The 16,792-nt window shown below is 41.9% G+C and overlaps 1 protein-coding gene across 2 annotated transcripts in view; it reads left to right on the top strand.

The window, feature by feature from the left end:
* LOC309415197 (transcription factor RFX3-like) overlaps positions 1-15,394 on the top strand; it is a gene marked incomplete at its 5' end in the record, with an annotated part of 125,445 nt that extends 110,051 nt beyond the window's left edge. The window contains 4 exons of one of the 2 annotated variants that reach the window (XM_082012646.1): positions 2,783-2,991; positions 4,011-4,164; positions 14,282-14,324; positions 15,069-15,394. In XM_082012646.1, coding sequence (XP_081868772.1) covers positions 2,783-2,991; positions 4,011-4,164; positions 14,282-14,324; positions 15,069-15,343 — 681 coding nt within the window. In that variant the 3' untranslated portion in view covers positions 15,344-15,394. The remainder of the gene's footprint in view (positions 1-2,782; positions 2,992-4,010; positions 4,165-14,281; positions 14,325-15,068) is intronic. The other variant, XM_082012647.1, reaches the window with a different exon arrangement.
* Between the last annotated feature and the right edge of the window lie 1,398 nt (positions 15,395-16,792).

Genomic DNA, 16,792 nt, shown 5'->3' on the forward strand with positions numbered 1-16,792 from the left:
CTTTGGCCGTAAGGAAAATAAAACCTCAGAACCATTATCTAATTCCATTTTCTCTGAAGGCTTCTTATCTTACAGACCATGCATTCTGCCAGTTTTTAATTAATGCAGATGAAAGTGTAGAGTACATGTGTTCTTAGAATGAACAGCATGAATAATGCCTGAAGATGAAATCTTGGATAGTAGCATAGCTTCTGATCTTCCATAAAAAATATCGATCATACAGCACTATTTCTAGTACAGATTGTTTCATTACATTTATTTTTATTTCAAAGACAATATCATTAGTATACTTTCTTTAATTTCTTGTGTTTACATTTCCAACCTTTCCTAAGCAACTGGTTAGAACTAGTTTCCAGTTATCTGTAAAACATCAATTTATTATTTTTCATTAGGTTTAGAAAAAGGTTTCCCTTTTACCTCTTTCTTCGAAGAAACAATATCTTTTTTTCTCCTGTTGCTCAACTAACTGACATGACCCAGATTCCTGGTAGTCATACATTTGTCTTCTTCCATGAACAAACATTTTAACATATTTTATCTTAACAGAAGTTCCGAAGTTCACTAGCAACAGTTAAGTTCTTTTTGCTTGTTGCAAAGACCTTTGAATAAATAAAATTTAATACAGATATAGTTATATTGCAAAATTGTGTGTAAACTACCTAAGATTTAGCATGTGGCCAAATATATGGTATATTAGATATTGTTCTGTGGTAAGATACAGGGTAGGTAAGATGTAGATATGGTAAGATGTAGGATGAATGTTGAGATGTTAACTTGGCATGTGATAGCTAGAGTTTAAGAATATGGCCTATATTAAGGCAAGCCCTGCCTGACCAACCTAGTGGCCTTCTATGATAGAGTGACCACATCAGTGGACAAGGGAAGAGCTACGGATGTCATCCATCCGGACTTCTGTAAGGCCTTTGACACAGTCCCACACAACACCCTTCTCTCTAAATTGGAGAGAGATGGATTTGATGGGTGGACTGTTGGGTGGATGAGGAATTGGTTGGATGGTCTCACCCAGAGGGTAGCGGTCAACAGCTCAATGTCCAGATGGAGATCGGTGATGAGCAGTGTCCCTCAGGGGTCCATGTTGGGACCAGTACTATTTAATATCTTCATTAGTGACATAGACAGTGGGATCAAGTGCACCCTCAGCACGTTTGCAGACGACACCAAGCTGAGCGGTGGACTTGACATGCCTGAGGGACAGGATGCCATCCAGAGGGACCTGGACAAGATGGAGGAATGGGCCCATGTGAACCTCATGAGGTTCAACAAGGCCAAGTGCAGGGTCCTGAACCTGGGTCAGGGCAACCCCCGGTATCAATACAGGCGGGAGGATGAAGGGATTGAGAGCAGCCCTGCTGAGAAGGACTTGGAGGGTATTGGTGGATGAAAAGCTGGACATGAGCTGGCAATGTGCACTCACAGCCCAGAAGGCCAACCATATCCTGGGCTGCATCAAAAGAAGCATGGCCAGCAGGTCCAGGGAGGCGATTCTGCCCCTCTACTCCACTCTGGCAAGACCCCACCTGGAGTCCTGCATCCAGCTCTGGAGCCCTCATCACAGGAAAGACATGGACCTGTTGGAGAGGGTCCAGAGGAGGGCCACCAAAATGATCAGAGGGATGGAGAACCTCTCCTATGAGGACAGGCTGAGAGAGTTGGGGTTGTTCAGCCTGGAGAAGAGAAGGCTCCGGGGAGACCTTCTTGCGACCTTTCAGTACTGAAAGGGGTCTTCTAAGAAAGGTGGGGACAGACATTTTAGCAGGGCCTGTTGCAATAGGATAAGGGGTAATGGTCTTAAACTAAAAGAGGGTAGATTTAGAATAGATATAAGGAAGAAATTTTTCACAATGAAGGTGGTAAAACACTGAAACAGGTTGCCCAGTGAGGTAGTAGACGCTCCATCCCTGGAAATATTCAAGATCAGGTTGGACGGGGCTCTGAGCAACCTGATCTAGTTGAAGATGTCCCTGCTCATTGCAGGGGGGTTGGACGAGATGACCTTTAAAGGTCCCTCCCAACCCAAACTATTCTATGATTCTATGATTCTATGATATTAAATTGATATTGGTTTTCTCTAAGTTCCATTTAACAGAAGTGTCCTTTTGGTCTTATTTAAACTTAAAAATGTAATATAATCACATTCCATGACAATACTGTGAATTAATTGCTCATTACTGTACATGGACTATGTTTGCCCAATTGTGTGCTATTTATATTACTCATTAAGCAATGTGTAATATATTGCAGACTATGGATAAACACAAAAATCCTTTTTTGCCTATAAAACAAAGCTCTTTTTAAGTGAGGTGATTAAAAACTGTAACAGAAATTGTATTTGGTCTTAACTCCTTCAAAGCAATAGGAACCATGGTACTTTGGTTTCTTGGTTCCTCTTTATTTCTTATTCTCTCAACTTCCATTTGACTGCCCTTTCCACTCCTTGTTCCTGTAGTCCCAAGCCTGACAATTCCTGAAATATTTACTAGAAAATTATGAAAATTATTTTTTCATGAAAATTAATATGGAACACTGCAATGTGTTTGTGTTTTACCCATTGTGTTTTTGTGTGTGCTTTATTTGATACCCATTTTTATACTCTGGGTTCCTTATTCTCATTTTCTTCCAACAAAATCGAAAGAGACATGAAAATAAAAATACTCATTAGTTTGCCTAATAAGTGTATTTCATCCTTTTCCCTTAATTGTTCAATCTTTAAGAGTAATATACATTTTGTGTTTGTTTTCTTGTTTGCCATGTGTTGTAACAGGAACAGGCTTCCTGGGTTTGTCAGTGTGATGACAATATGGTTCAAAGACTAGAAACAGATTTCAAGATGACTCTTCAGCAGCAGAGCACTCTGGAGCAGTGGGCTGCCTGGCTTGATAATGTAATGATGCAAGCATTGAAACCATATGAAGGAAGACCCAGCTTTCCTAAAGCAGCACGGCAATTTCTTTTAAAATGGTCTTTCTACAGGTAGTTCTTAATAGTCTTCTAAATTATTTCAGTTATTTTATTATTTGCTGAACTTTATGCTGTAATAATGTTGACAAAATTAATATCAGACAATAGTTCCCAAGAAATGAAGAGCCTCTCCCCCCCGAAAGATTAGTGTTGTTAACATTAAACGCAGGGCTATATGCAACTCAGCAGTGGATTAAATGATCCTTGTATATTATTTTATAGGCCTTGTGCAAGTGTAATGAGGTTAGAATTTTATCCTGATTTGGAAACATGCTATGAAACATTTTGGATTGAATAGCTATACGATTTTAAAGCCAATGTTCTTAATACTGTTTAGTAAAATACCATGGTTTCTATTTTTATTATATAGAGAAAACAAAATATTTTTTAAGGTCTAAAAAGAACATCAAGACAAATATTCCATGTCATCTGCTACTGTATCAGTTATCATAGTAAAGCTAGTTTTTTTTCAAAACGGTACATTGTAGCATCTACTTTCTGAAGGTATCATATGGATGTTTTAATCCACAATCTGCATTTTTCTATTATAAAGTATACACAAACTTATTTAAATTGTACAGGTTTAAAAATCATACCAATTAAAAACTTTGAACTAGGAATGTGAGCACAACAGACACAATATTTTGAAGGACTACTTTGTTTATAATTAAATAATCTTAATACAATTTTATTATTTAAAATTTTAACAAAGAATTTCCTTCCACCAAGGTCAGTTTTTATATGCGTTCATGTATTGGTAATTGTGCATATACCGAAACAAAACCCTTCCTGTCTTTGAAAATTTAGCTTCTAGTTGTGTAATGTAGTCTTCAACCATGCTTTCAGAAAAAGGAGAGAGGCAAATAATTGTCTTTCCCAGACATTTCTTTCTGAAGACACCATAAATCAGCTGTTTGTGGATAGCATTACTTAAAAAAATATTATTCTTGAAGTTCATATTCCATATGAGTAAATTATTAAAGAATTGTGATATTTATTTCATCAATTTTTTTCCCCCCATTTTTAAATAGCTCAATGGTGATTCGAGATTTAACCTTACGCAGTGCTGCTAGCTTTGGCTCTTTTCATCTGATCCGCTTGCTTTATGATGAGTACATGTTTTACTTAGTAGAACATCGTGTTGCTCAGGCAACAGGAGAGACACCTATCGCAGTTATGGGAGAGGTAAGATAATATGCAAGATTGGTGAATTTGGTGATCAATTTGGATATGCATCTACAATTTTTTTTAACATTTACATGGAGCTATGGGATATTTTGTAATATAACTGTTGCAGATTGAGTTGCAAATACATTAGCATCTTCAAATTTGGGTTATATGCCTTAATCCATGTTTCCTTGGATGATTGTTTTTCAGAGTACTAAAACCACAGTGACTTCTAACTGATTCTCTGCAAACAAGCTTGCTCAAAAAAAAAAAAAAGCAGATTAACCTACTAGGTAGAAACCTACTATTTTGAGTTCTGGAAAACTAATGGTTTATATGAAAATAATAAAGGAACATAATAATAGGAAACTTGCTTTCAGGGATCTGTTTACACATGTTTACACATACTTAAAATTCCAGTACAAATATTTACACAAATGAGTAGTCCCATTGACTTCAGAAGGGTGGCTCATGTGCAGAAGTTAGTTTTGCTTCAATGGTACTGCTCACATGTATTGGTTGTACGTGGTAAGGCTTGGGGGGGGCTGCAGGGGTGGCCTCTGTGAGAAGAGGTAAGGGACTGCCCTGTACTGGACACAGCCAGTTCTAGCCGGCTTGGCAACAGATCCACCATAGGCCAAAGCTGAGCCAATCAGCAAAGTTTTGGGTGCCTCTGTGAAAAAATATTTAAGAAAGGGCAGAAAACACCATACAGGCACAGGAGGAGGGAATAAGAGAGTGAGAAACAGCAGAGGGAACACCAAGGTCAGAGCTGTAGGAGATGTTCCATGGTGGAACAGATATTCCCTGCAGCCTGTGGAGAACCTCCAGAGCAGAGAGATATTCCCAAAGGAACTGCAGCCTATGGAGAACACACACCGGACCAGAGGAAAAGTGTGAGAAGGAAGGAGCAGCAGAGAAAAACCACTCTGTACTGACCACAAGCCCCCCTGCACCACCCATAGCCTCACTGAAGAGACTGAGTGTAACTTACGACAATAACACAGGGGGAAGAGAGGTGCTTGGAGTGAAGTTGAGCCTGGAAAAAGGGGGAGAGAGATGTTTTCCTTAAGTGTTTAAATGTCTTGTTCTTTTTTGCTATTGCTTCCCACTACTCGAATCAGTAATTAAATATTTATTTTAATTGGCAATAAATTAAATTCCCCAAGTCGAGTTTGTTTTGTCCATGACAGTAATTGGTAAGTGATCTCCCCATCTTTATCTTCATCCATGAGCTTTCTCACTCCAGTTCTTCCTATTTTCTCCCCCCCTATCCCTCTGAAGGTGGGGAAGTAAGTGAACAGCTTGTCTGTTAACCAGGGCCAACCTGGTTAACCATGTTGGTTTCAGGACAACAGCATGCATGAAATGAAAGTAGCACAGAAGTACTTGCAAGATTGGGACATGGCATATTTTCATGCCTATATTTCAATGTATTTTGTTTAAAAAAAACAGAGCAAAAGTCTCAATTCAGAACCAGTGTCTTATATGTGTCCATGGTATTTGCAAACTGAAGCTTACCTCAGACCTCTTGTCGTGGTTTAGCCCCAGCCGGCAACTAAGCACCACACAGCCGCTCGCTCACTCTCCCTCCCACAGTGGGACGGGGGAGAGAATTAGGAAAAACCTCATGGGTTGAGATAAACACGGTTTAATAGGACAGAAAGAAAGAAGGGAACAATAATGATAATACCAACAAAGGAATGTACAAGAACAAGTGAGGCCCAATACAGAAATTGCTCACCACCCAGTGATCGACAGCCCGTCCCCGAGCAGCGATTTCCGCCCCCCGGCCAACTCCAGTTTATGTACTGGGCATGACGTCGTATGGTAGGGAATATCTCTTTGGCCAGTCTGGGTCAGCTGTCCCGGCTGTGTCCCCTCCCAGCTCCCCGTGCACCCCCAGCCTGCTTGCTGGCAGGCCAGCACAAGAAGCTGGACTGTCCTTGACGGCTCAGCAACAACCCAAAACATCAGCACATTATCAACAGTTCCTCATCCCAAATCCAAAACACAGTCTCACACTAGCTTCTGTGAAGAAAACCAGCTCTATCCTGGCTGAAACCAGGACAGTATCCACCCCTTATTCCATACCATTTACGTCATGCCCAGGTCCTATACTTTTCAATACATTCCAATTATTCATTATTACTCTTCCTGTCTTTTAATATATACACACAGATATCACTTTCTTAGTCCATAGGCCATCACTTAAAATGTCTATAGAGTTCAGTCAGTCCATGACTCTGGGCTTCATCCATCATAGCAGTCTCTCAGGGCAGGGGAGATGGTATGTGGTGTTGGATTGTCATCTGGCACGGTCCATGTCCATGATCTGCAGGTCGAAGATGTCAATCTCGAGGGATTTGTTGGGCGCAAGCTGCTGAAGCCAGTTCTGGTTTCATCACTGCTGCACGTTGCTTGGTTTCAGTGAAGCTCATTCTTCATCAGTCTGGGTGATTCTTACTATAATACCATTGATATGGTAGATAGCAGCCATAGTAGTAATGTCATTCTGAACAATTAACATAATACAATTCAAATCATTGACTATTTTCACCCAAAATCAAGTCTCCTTGAGGTACACATCGGACTTCCCCATCCTTCCGCATTACCCACCAAGTGCACCCAGGTCCCTGGGCAAAGGCAATCCCACGAACGGGTTTGCCTTTGCCTAAGGCAGGAGTAACCCAGACTGTCTTCCCCAGCATGTTTCTCACATGCACCACAGGGACTTTATCCCCTTCTACAGTACATAGAAGTTTTGATTGGGCAGGGCCGGCTCTATTAGTAGATCCCCTAGTGTTGACTAACCAGGTGGCTTTGGCTAAATGTTTATCCCAATGTTTGAATGTCCCGTCACCCATTGCTCTCAGTGTAGTCTTTAACAGTCCGTTGTATCGTTCAATTTTTCCGGAAGCTGGTGCATGATAGGGGATATGATACACCCACTCAATGCCGTGCTCTTTGGCCCAGGCGTCTATGAGGTTGTTTCGGAAATGAGTCCCATTGTCTGACTCAATTCTTTCAGGGGTGCCATGTCGCCATAAGACTTGCTTTTCAAGGCCCAGGATAGTGTTCCGGGCGGTGGCATGGGGCACAGGGTATGTTTCCAGCCATCCGGTGGTTGCTTCCACCATGGTAAGCACATAGTGCTTGCCTTGGCGAGTTTGTGGAAGTGTGATATAGTCAATCTGCCAGGCCTCCCCATATTTATATTTCAACCATCGTCCTTCATACCAGAGGGGCTTTAACCGCTTGGCTTGTTTGATCGCAGCACACGTCTCACATTCATGGATAACCTGTGCAATAGCATCCATGGTCTGGTCCACCCCTCGATCCCGAGCCCATCTATATGTTGCATCTCTTCCCTGATGGCCTGAGGTGTCATGGGCCCACTGAGCTATAAATAATTCACCCTTATGTTGCCAGTCCAGATCCACCTGAGCCACTTCAATCTTAGCAGCCTGATCCACCTGATGGTTGTTTTGATGTTCTTCGGCGGCCCGACTCTTGGGTACGTGAGCATCTACGTGACGTACTTTTATGACGAGATTCTCTAATTGGGCAGCAATATCTTGCCACAATTCAGCAGCCCAGATGGGCTTGCCTCTGCGTTGCCAGTTGCTCTGCTTCCATTGCTGCAGCCACCCCCATAGAGCATTTGCCACCATCCATGAGTCAGTATAAAGATAGAGTATTGGCCATTTTTCTCGTTCAGCAATATCTAAAGCCAGCTGGATGGCTTTCACCTCTGCAAACTGACTTGATTCACCTTGTCCTTCAGCGGCTTCTGCGACTCGTCGTATAGGGCTCCATACAGCAGCTTTCCACCTTCGATGTTTGCCTACAATACGACAGGACCCATCAGTAAACAGGGCATATTGCCTTTCGTTCTCTGGCAGTTCATTATATGGTGGAGCCTCTTCAGCACGCGCCACCTCCTCTTCCGGTGATATTCCAAAATCTTTGCCTTCTGGCCAGTCCATGATCACTTCCAAGATTCCCGGGCGATTAAGGTTTCCTATTCGAGTCCGCTGTGTAATAAGCACGACCCACTTACTCCACGTAGCATCAGTCGCATGATGCGTAGAGGGGACCCTCCCTTTGAACATCCAGCCCAGCACCAGCAGTCGGGGTGCCAGGAGGAGCTGTGCTTCAGTACCAACCACTTCTGAGGCAGCTCGAACTCCTTCATATGCCGCCAATATCTCCTTCTCAGTTGGAGTATAGCGGGACTCAGATCCCCTATATCCTCGACTCCAAAACCCTAGAGGTCGACCTCGAGTCTCTCCTGGTGCCTTCTGCCAGAGACTCCAGGTAGGGCCATTCTCCCCGGCTGCCGTGTAGAGCACATTTTTAACATCTTGTCCTGTCTGGACTGGCCCAAGGGCTACGGCATGAACTATCTCCTGTTTGATTTGTTCGAAGGCTTGTCGTTGCTCAGGGCCCCATTTAAAATCGTTCTTCTTCCGGGTCACTTGATAAAGAGGGCTTACAATCAGACTGTAATTTGGAATATGCATTCTCCAGAAACCCACAACACCCAGAAATGCTTGTGTTTCTTTTTTGCTAGTTGGTGGAGACATAGCTGTTATTTTGTTGATCACATCCGTTGGGATCTGTCGACGTCCATCTTGCCATTTTATTCCTAAAAACTGGATCTCTTGTGCAGGTCCTTTGACCTTACTTTGTTTTATAGCAAAACCAGCTTTCAGAAGGACTTGAATTATTTTCTTCCCTTTCTCGAAAACTTCTTCTGCTGTGTTGCCCCATACGATGATGTCATCAATGTATTGCAGATGCTCTGGAGCTTCACCCTGTTCCAGTGCAGTTTGTATCAGCCCATGGCAAATGGTAGGGCTGTGTTTCCACCCCTGGGGAAGTCGATTCCAGGTGTATTGGACACCCCTCCAAGTGAAAGCAAACTGTGGCCTGCACTCTGCCGCCAAAGGGATCGAGAAAAATGCGTTAGCAATATCAATGGTGGCGTACCACTTGGCTGCCTTTGACTCCAGTTCATATTGAAGTTCTAGCATGTCCGGCACGGCAGCGCTCAATGGCGGCGTGACTTCATTCAGGCCACGATAGTCTACTGTCAGTCTCCACTCTCCATTAGACTTTCGCACTGGCCATATGGGGCTGTTAAAGGGTGAGCGAGTCTTGCTGATCACTCCTTGGCTCTCCAGCCGACGAATCAGCTCATGGATGGGGATCAGGGAGTCTCTGTTGGTGCGATATTGCCGCCGGTGCACTGTTGTGGTAGCGATCGGCACCTGTTGTTCTTTGACCCTGAGCAACCCCACCACAGAAGGGTCCTCTGAGAGACCAGACAAGGTGGACAGCTGTTTAATTTCTTCCGTCTCCAAGGCAGCTATACCAAAAGCCCACCGGTACCCTTTTGGGTCCTTGAAATACCCTCTGCTGAGGTAGTCTATGCCCAGGATGCATGGAGCCTCTGGGCCAGTCACAATGGGGTGCTTCTGCCACTCATTCCCAGTTAGGCTCACTTCGGCCTCCAGCACAGTCAGCTGTTGGGATCCCCCTGTCACTCCGGAAATACAGATGGGTTCTGCCCCTATATGGCTTGATGGCATCAGGGTACATTGTGCATCGGTGTCCACTAAAGCCTTATATTCCTGTGGGTCTGATGTGCCAGGCCATCTAATCCACACAGTCCAATAAACTCGGTTGTCCCTCTCCTCCGCCTGGCTGGAGGCAGGGCCCCTCTAATCCTGCTCATAGTACTCGTTACCCACTTCTTGTAAATAGGAATCAGAAGTCCCTTCAAGAGGATCAGAGGTGAGACCAGCTCTTCTATTCTTTCTGGGAAGCTGCCCACTGGAAAGTGGAGCGCCGATTTTCCTCGAGGAACCTGAACCCCCTTTTGTAATTGTTTTTCCTTGCAGCTCGCGTACTCGTGCCTCTAGGGTCGAGGTAGGTTTTCCATCCCACCTCCTCATGTCCTCTCCGTAGTCACGCAAGTGAAACCACAGGGTGGCTCGTGGTGTGTATCCTCTGTATCTTCTCTCTTGAACAGAAGAGCGCTTACTCCTAATGGCTGAGACACTGGTCCGTATGGGTGGAGGGTAGGGCATATCCTCTTTGAATTGCGGGAACTCCCGGGACAGTTTCTCTACAGCAGAGACGCAGGCCCGTAGGGAGGAAGAGAGACTTTCTTCGTATTGCCGGAGTTGGCCAGCCAATTCATCCACCGTTGGTCTCTCTCCGTCCTTCCAGGCCATTACTGCTAATGAGTTGGCATATGATGATGGTGCACTCCGTACAAACTCCCGCAACATAGGTTGCGTGCAATTGACTTCATCTGGATCTTTGGATGATTGTCCATTGTCCAAGTCACCATAAATCACTTCCAGCACCGCTAGCTCCCTCAGGTACTGGATACCTTTCTCCATGGTGGTCCACTTGCCTGGGTGACATAGAACATCTTCCTTGAAGGGATACCTTTCCTTCACACCCGACAGGAGTCGTCTCCAGAGGCTGAGGACTTGTGCACCTTTTCCAATTGCTTTGTCAATGCCCCCTTCCCTAGAAAGGGATCCCAGCTGCTTGGCTTCCCTACCCTCTAATTCCAGGCTACTGGCCCCATTATCCCAGCATCGGAGCAGCCAGGTGACAATGTGCTCACCTGGACGATGGCTGAAATCCTTTCGCATATCTCGCAATTCACTCAGGGATAGAGATCGGGTAGTTACCGTCTCTTTTATGAGTTCTTCCTCTTCCTCCTCTTCAAGTGATGACTCGCTCTCTTCCCTCTTCCGTCCTTGTGATGGCCCTGCTTCAGAGCACTCTGCCTCCTCACTCTCTTCCTCTGCCTCCTTCTTAGCAGAATCTTCCTCCTCCCTTACGAAACGAGCTGACTTCCGCTTCCAAGATTTCTTCTTTTGTACAGGGGCAACTGATACCGGGATGGGCTGGTTCTCTGGTTCAGCTGCAACAGTCTGAGTAGCTACAGTGCCCGCCGTGGGGGTTGGAGTAGTGACAGTGCCCGCCACAGTGGTTTGAGTAGCTACAGTGCCTGCCACAGGGGTTGGAGTAGTCACAGTGCCTGCCACATTGCCATCAGACCCAGAGAGCCTCTCTCCCCTTTGCATAGTGTTAAATAGAGCTCGGTAGGCATGGGCCAGGCCCCAGCACATTGCAATGATTTGTGTCTCCTTGGAGCTGCCAGGCTGACAGCATACTTCTTCCAAATATTCTGCTAGTTTTTCAGGATTCTGCACTTGTTTGGGAGTGAAGTTCCAAAACACCAGAGGTGCCCACCGCCCTAGGCATTTGCCCATGCTGCTCCACACACCCTGCCATTCATAACTATCCAGCCTTGGGGTAGATCTCCAGGTGATATTCTTAAATTGCTTGCCAACCTTAGACAAAACCGAAACAATGTTCCCCAGAAGTAGCAATAGAGGTATTTTAACTACCCAAGGGTGTTCAAAATACTGAAAAATTATTGTGATGAAGGAGGAAATGTTATGATAGAGGGTAGCAAAGGTACCATTCTGCATTTCCTCCATAAAAAACCTTTCAGAGGCAGAAGTATAATTGCTAATCGTCTCCACAAGACAGTAGCCAAACTACAGTAACGGCTTTAGTACAGAGCTCAGATGATACCACATTAAGCTCAAGGTCAGTGCTCTAAAAACAAAATTCACAGGCGAGACATTACTAATCATTGCAGAGTACAGCAGCCCGCAGAAACCAACAGCGATCCTTAACATGTACAGCAAAGACGAGAGCATGATGCAAATCAAATAAACTGATATTGTGACCTGCAACCGTTATTATCTCAAGCCTCGGGCCCCACGTTGGGCGCCAAAAAGGACTGTCGTGGTTTAGCCCCAGCCGGCAACTAAGCACCACACAGCCGCTCGCTCACTCTCCCTCCCACAGTGGGACGGGGGAGAGAATTAGGAAAAACCTCGTGGGTTGAGATAAACATGGTTTAATAGGACAGAAAGAAAGAAGGGAACAATAATGATAATACCAACAAAGGAATGTACAAGAACAAGTGAGGCCCAATACAGAAATTGCTCACCACCCCGTGATCGACAGCCCGTCCCCGAGCAGCGATTTCCGCCCCCCGGCCAACTCCAGTTTATGTACTGGGCATGACGTCGGATGGTAGGGAATATCTCTTTGGCCAGTCTGGGTCAGCTGTCCCGGCTGTGTCCCCTCCCAGCTCCCCGTGCACCCCCAGCCTGCTTGCTGGCAGGCCAGCACAAGAAGCTGGACTGTCCTTGACGGCTCAGCAACAACCCAAAACATCAGCACATTATCAACAGTTCCTCATCCCAAATCCAAAACACAGTCTCACACTAGCTTCTGTGAAGAAAACCAGCTCTATCCTGGCTGAAACCAGGACACCTCTTTTTTTCAGTAGCTCACCTAACCATTAATTTTGTGTGAGGTGCTTAAGAATTCACATTATCTTATGAGTTATCATCAAGGAACTGTACTTTTAAAGTGCTAGAAAATGGATAGCTGTGGACATACAATAGATGATTCACCAGATCGAAGCTTAATGTTTTTATACTTGACAATCATTATATCATGTTTTATCTTACCGATAAGTTGTAAGTCACCTTGCATGACTTGATATATCATTCTTTCCTCAGGATATATTAAATAGTACCATTAAATATTATAAAAATATGTACTTTTACATAGAGATAGGGAGTCTTGGCTTAATTTGTAGTTTGATTGATATGACATGTTTTAGAAAAATTAAATTACTGTTTCTGGTTAGATATTTGATTAAACTCTGCCATTGCATTTATAGCAAAGTATTGCAAGAGTGTAGTATTGCTATGTTCTTGTTTCCTTGACAGACATGGTATATCTTAAATGTAATGTTTTTGGTATACTGTGGGACTTCCTATAATGTTTTGGTAAATTTAAGATGGATATGATCTTAGATAGAAAATATGTAATCTAAAGCTTTTAGAGGCAAGAGGGGAACAGGGAAGATGATGTAAATATTCATTAAATGCATGACTTCTTGTGTTTCTCTGCATTTACTGACTGTGCTTGAAATAAAATGGGAAAGACTAAGGCTAGTTTGACAAACACTTGAAGCCAGTATAAACTGGCTTTGCAGCTGAGAAAAACACTCTGTCTCCTTCTCTCCCATCCCCTTAGCTTTGGACGTTGGTGCTGGCACAAGTACTCAGGCAGTCTTGTGGTTAACTGGATCAGAGAATTCATCCTGTGCAAAATCACCCCATTAAAATTGTGGGTTTTTTTCTTGGGTCAATTCTGTCATGTGGTTCTTTGCATGGCCACATGAAGATTTAAGGTGAAATGATGGGTGTGGGGAGGTGAGGAGGGAGTATGTGTGAGGGAACCTGGAAGGATAGGGCTGCTGCTGCTTACGCTGGTTTAGTGTTCACTGAAGTTTTATATTTCTGCATTTCTGAAAAGGACTGAATCAGGTATGGTTAGAAATATATTTATCTAAATATTGTACTCCTTTCATTTGAGATTTACTCATCAAATTTTTCTCTGCTGCTTCTCATTTAAGAGAAGGGTAGATGACTCAGGGAAAGGGAGGAAGGAAGGTTGCATTTTTTGCTTGTGAGCAATTTTTCACTTTGTTTTTTGTATAAGTAAACTACTTAGCAGAATATGCTGTAATAACCATAAACCCTCTTTTCAGTGGTGCCATTTATTTACCTTACATAATAGTTTTGCTACACTATAACTGTCTTTAGTGACATGCCTTCTCAGGGGAACTTTTAAAAGAGCTTTTGGTTAAAATATTGCAGTTTAAAAATGGACACCAGACATATTTTCCAGCATTCTACATCAGAAATATCTCACTCAAAACAACAAAGGCCTTGACATGTCACACTAAAAAAAGCAAAAACATATGCTTAAGTTTATATTCCATTGTTTTAATTCCTGAAGATTTTTTAATTTAATGTTAATTTCCTTAATATGAACACAAATATGATGGAATGGAAAATGGACTGGTATACTATGGATGTGACTGCAGTCACATGCATGCACTTTCATATTAGCCACAAGCCACTGGAGCATAATACTGGCTTCATAGATAATCTAAAGTCATGTTTGTGTAGGACTGTGTCCACACTTTTTATTGTTTATTTTGCAGTTTGGTGATTTAAATGCTATATCCCCTGGAAATATGGATAAAGGTAAGCAGTCAAATCTCTCAAATGCATAATTTTATATAGAACTAATGTGTCTCTTGGAGCAAAGCAAGTCCTTATTTTTTTAAAATATAGTAAAGCGGAATCTAAAGCTGTATCATAATTTAAATTATGTGTATATTACTATTATATGAGTACAATATGCTATACATGATATATAGTATACAATAATAATGACTAGAATACTCTAGGTTCTTAATAGGAAAATATTTTTTGAATGTTTATTATTTACACAAGACATTTTCAAAATTTCACACGGAATTTAGCTGTATATCCTGGTGAGAGAGTTGAAGGGGATAGAAAAAGGAAGATATGATGAGCATGTACATATATCTACATTTGTAGTGAATGATGGGTTTGATAAGTGAAGATGGTGAAATTGGGTCCAAGCACTTGCCAAAGAACTTGCTAATTGTTACTGAAGGATATAATAAGAAATTAGTTTATGTCCTCTTTGTAGATTGAAGGCTTAGTTTGTTCTCCATTCTTACACTGGTTGTATGATTTGGAGCAAGTCAACCTCTCTTCAGTTGAGTTTCCTTATCAGTAAAATGAGATAACATTAGAGAGAGTTCATTACCCTATTTATCTGTAATATTTATTGACTTTTCCCAATAAAATGTTGAGCTTTCAGTTTCTACTTTATCAGGTTGCTACACTTCCTTGTGTTTTCATATTTCATGGTATTTGCAAAGTAAAGGCCCTTGTATTTATATTTTTTTCCATTTGTGCTATTTTTTTCTTGGTTGTTTTTTTGTGCAGATGAGGGCAGTGAAGTTGAAAGTGAAATAGAAGAAGAGCTGGATGAAAATGGAGAGCCACAAGCCAAGAGAGAGAAAACAGAACTAAACCAGGCGTTTCAGGTGGGCTGCATGCAGCAGCCAGTGCTTGAGAGTGGAGTAGAGCAGAGCCTCCTGAACCCACTTCATAATGAGCACATTGTTACAAATACTCAGACTATCAGACAATGCAGTGCTACTGGAAATACATATACTGCAGTCTAATATTGAAGCGCCCTCCCCAACTACATTAGCCCTGTTGATGCTGGACTTAACGTGGCAGTGGGGAGAGAATAGATCTGAAAGTTGACTTATCAAATTTTATCTGTGCTGAACATTACCTTTTATTGGAATTGTGAAATGAAATTGGTGTATGCATTTTGCCATATGTTTAAAAAAAATTTGTAAGCAAAAACATTTTACATTGACTACTCAATATTATGAGTTTTCCTAGTTTCAAGTGTCAAGGAAGACTTTTGCCAAGCTTTTAATGTTAATGCTTTTGTCCTCTTAAAATTAAAATAACTTATTTTTTCCATAGTTTAAAAATATTTTAATGTTAATTATTTGTCATAATTATTTCATATACATAGGTTTTTAATTAGATGTACTACTGTGAAATATTAAAAGAAATACTTTCTTTGACTTCTACTGGAGGCATACTCATTTGACAGCAGATGTATCAAATTTGTTATAAAAGGTGCTTTTCATTGAACAGAACTAGAAGACACTATTTTGATGAAATTGTGATCATTCAGGGGTATTTTTATCATAATGTTGGAGGGTTGGGAAGATCTACTATTTTCTTTCTGTAAGAAAGAAGTGTTTTCGCTGCATTTACAAATGCAGAATGAGTGACAGAATTGTAACAATGTGGTAATGTGTACACTGTAGGCATACCTAATTATCTATCTGATCACCATGTAAACAATACAAGCTTCCTTTAAAATCAACAGCTCCAGATTTTATTTGCATGACAGTTCCTCTGGTTTTGGAGACTACTGATTCTATATTTGAGACCACTGCACAGATGCTTTTGGTTGTTGAGTGGTACTGTAGTTGACAGAAACTGAACCAGAAAAGAAGTGACTTGATTTTTTTTTTAAGTGTACATGCTACTTATGCTGAACTGGACATATAGGAAAACATTCTTTTTGTATGACTTTCTTCTATTCCAGGTCTTTTCCTACTACTAGTACAATCTGCTGCTTTCATAAATGATAATTTATAGAATGTAAGGAATGTAGCAACCTGTACCATTTTCTTTTCAAAATATATTTCCTGATTATTAAAGTGAATTTACATTTTTACAAAAATTTAATAAGGTAGTGTAACTGGCACACCTCACTTGTACTTATTCCCAATTGCATTGAATTTGAATAGGTGGCTAGATGGACCATTGCCATTTAAGAATGTACATCAGGGATCATTGTACCTCGGCTATTACATGGTGCCTTAAACAGAACTGAAGCTAAGATTTAGTATTTTTTGTTATTCTTAATAATTCTTAAAATTTATTCAACAAGGTGTGCCTGTCACTTTCAAATTTCCTAAGTATTAAGGGCAGGTTACATAGTCTTCAAGGAAATAAAAGGGGGGTTTATTATTAAGTGATTTTAATATCCCTCTTAAAATTGATAATAAAACTATTTTTTCTTGTTTCTAGATGAATTT

Source organism: Phaethon aethereus, assembly GCF_964289735.1.
Source record: "Phaethon aethereus genome assembly, chromosome: W".
Classification (NCBI taxonomy): Eukaryota; Metazoa; Chordata; class Aves; order Phaethontiformes; family Phaethontidae; genus Phaethon; species Phaethon aethereus.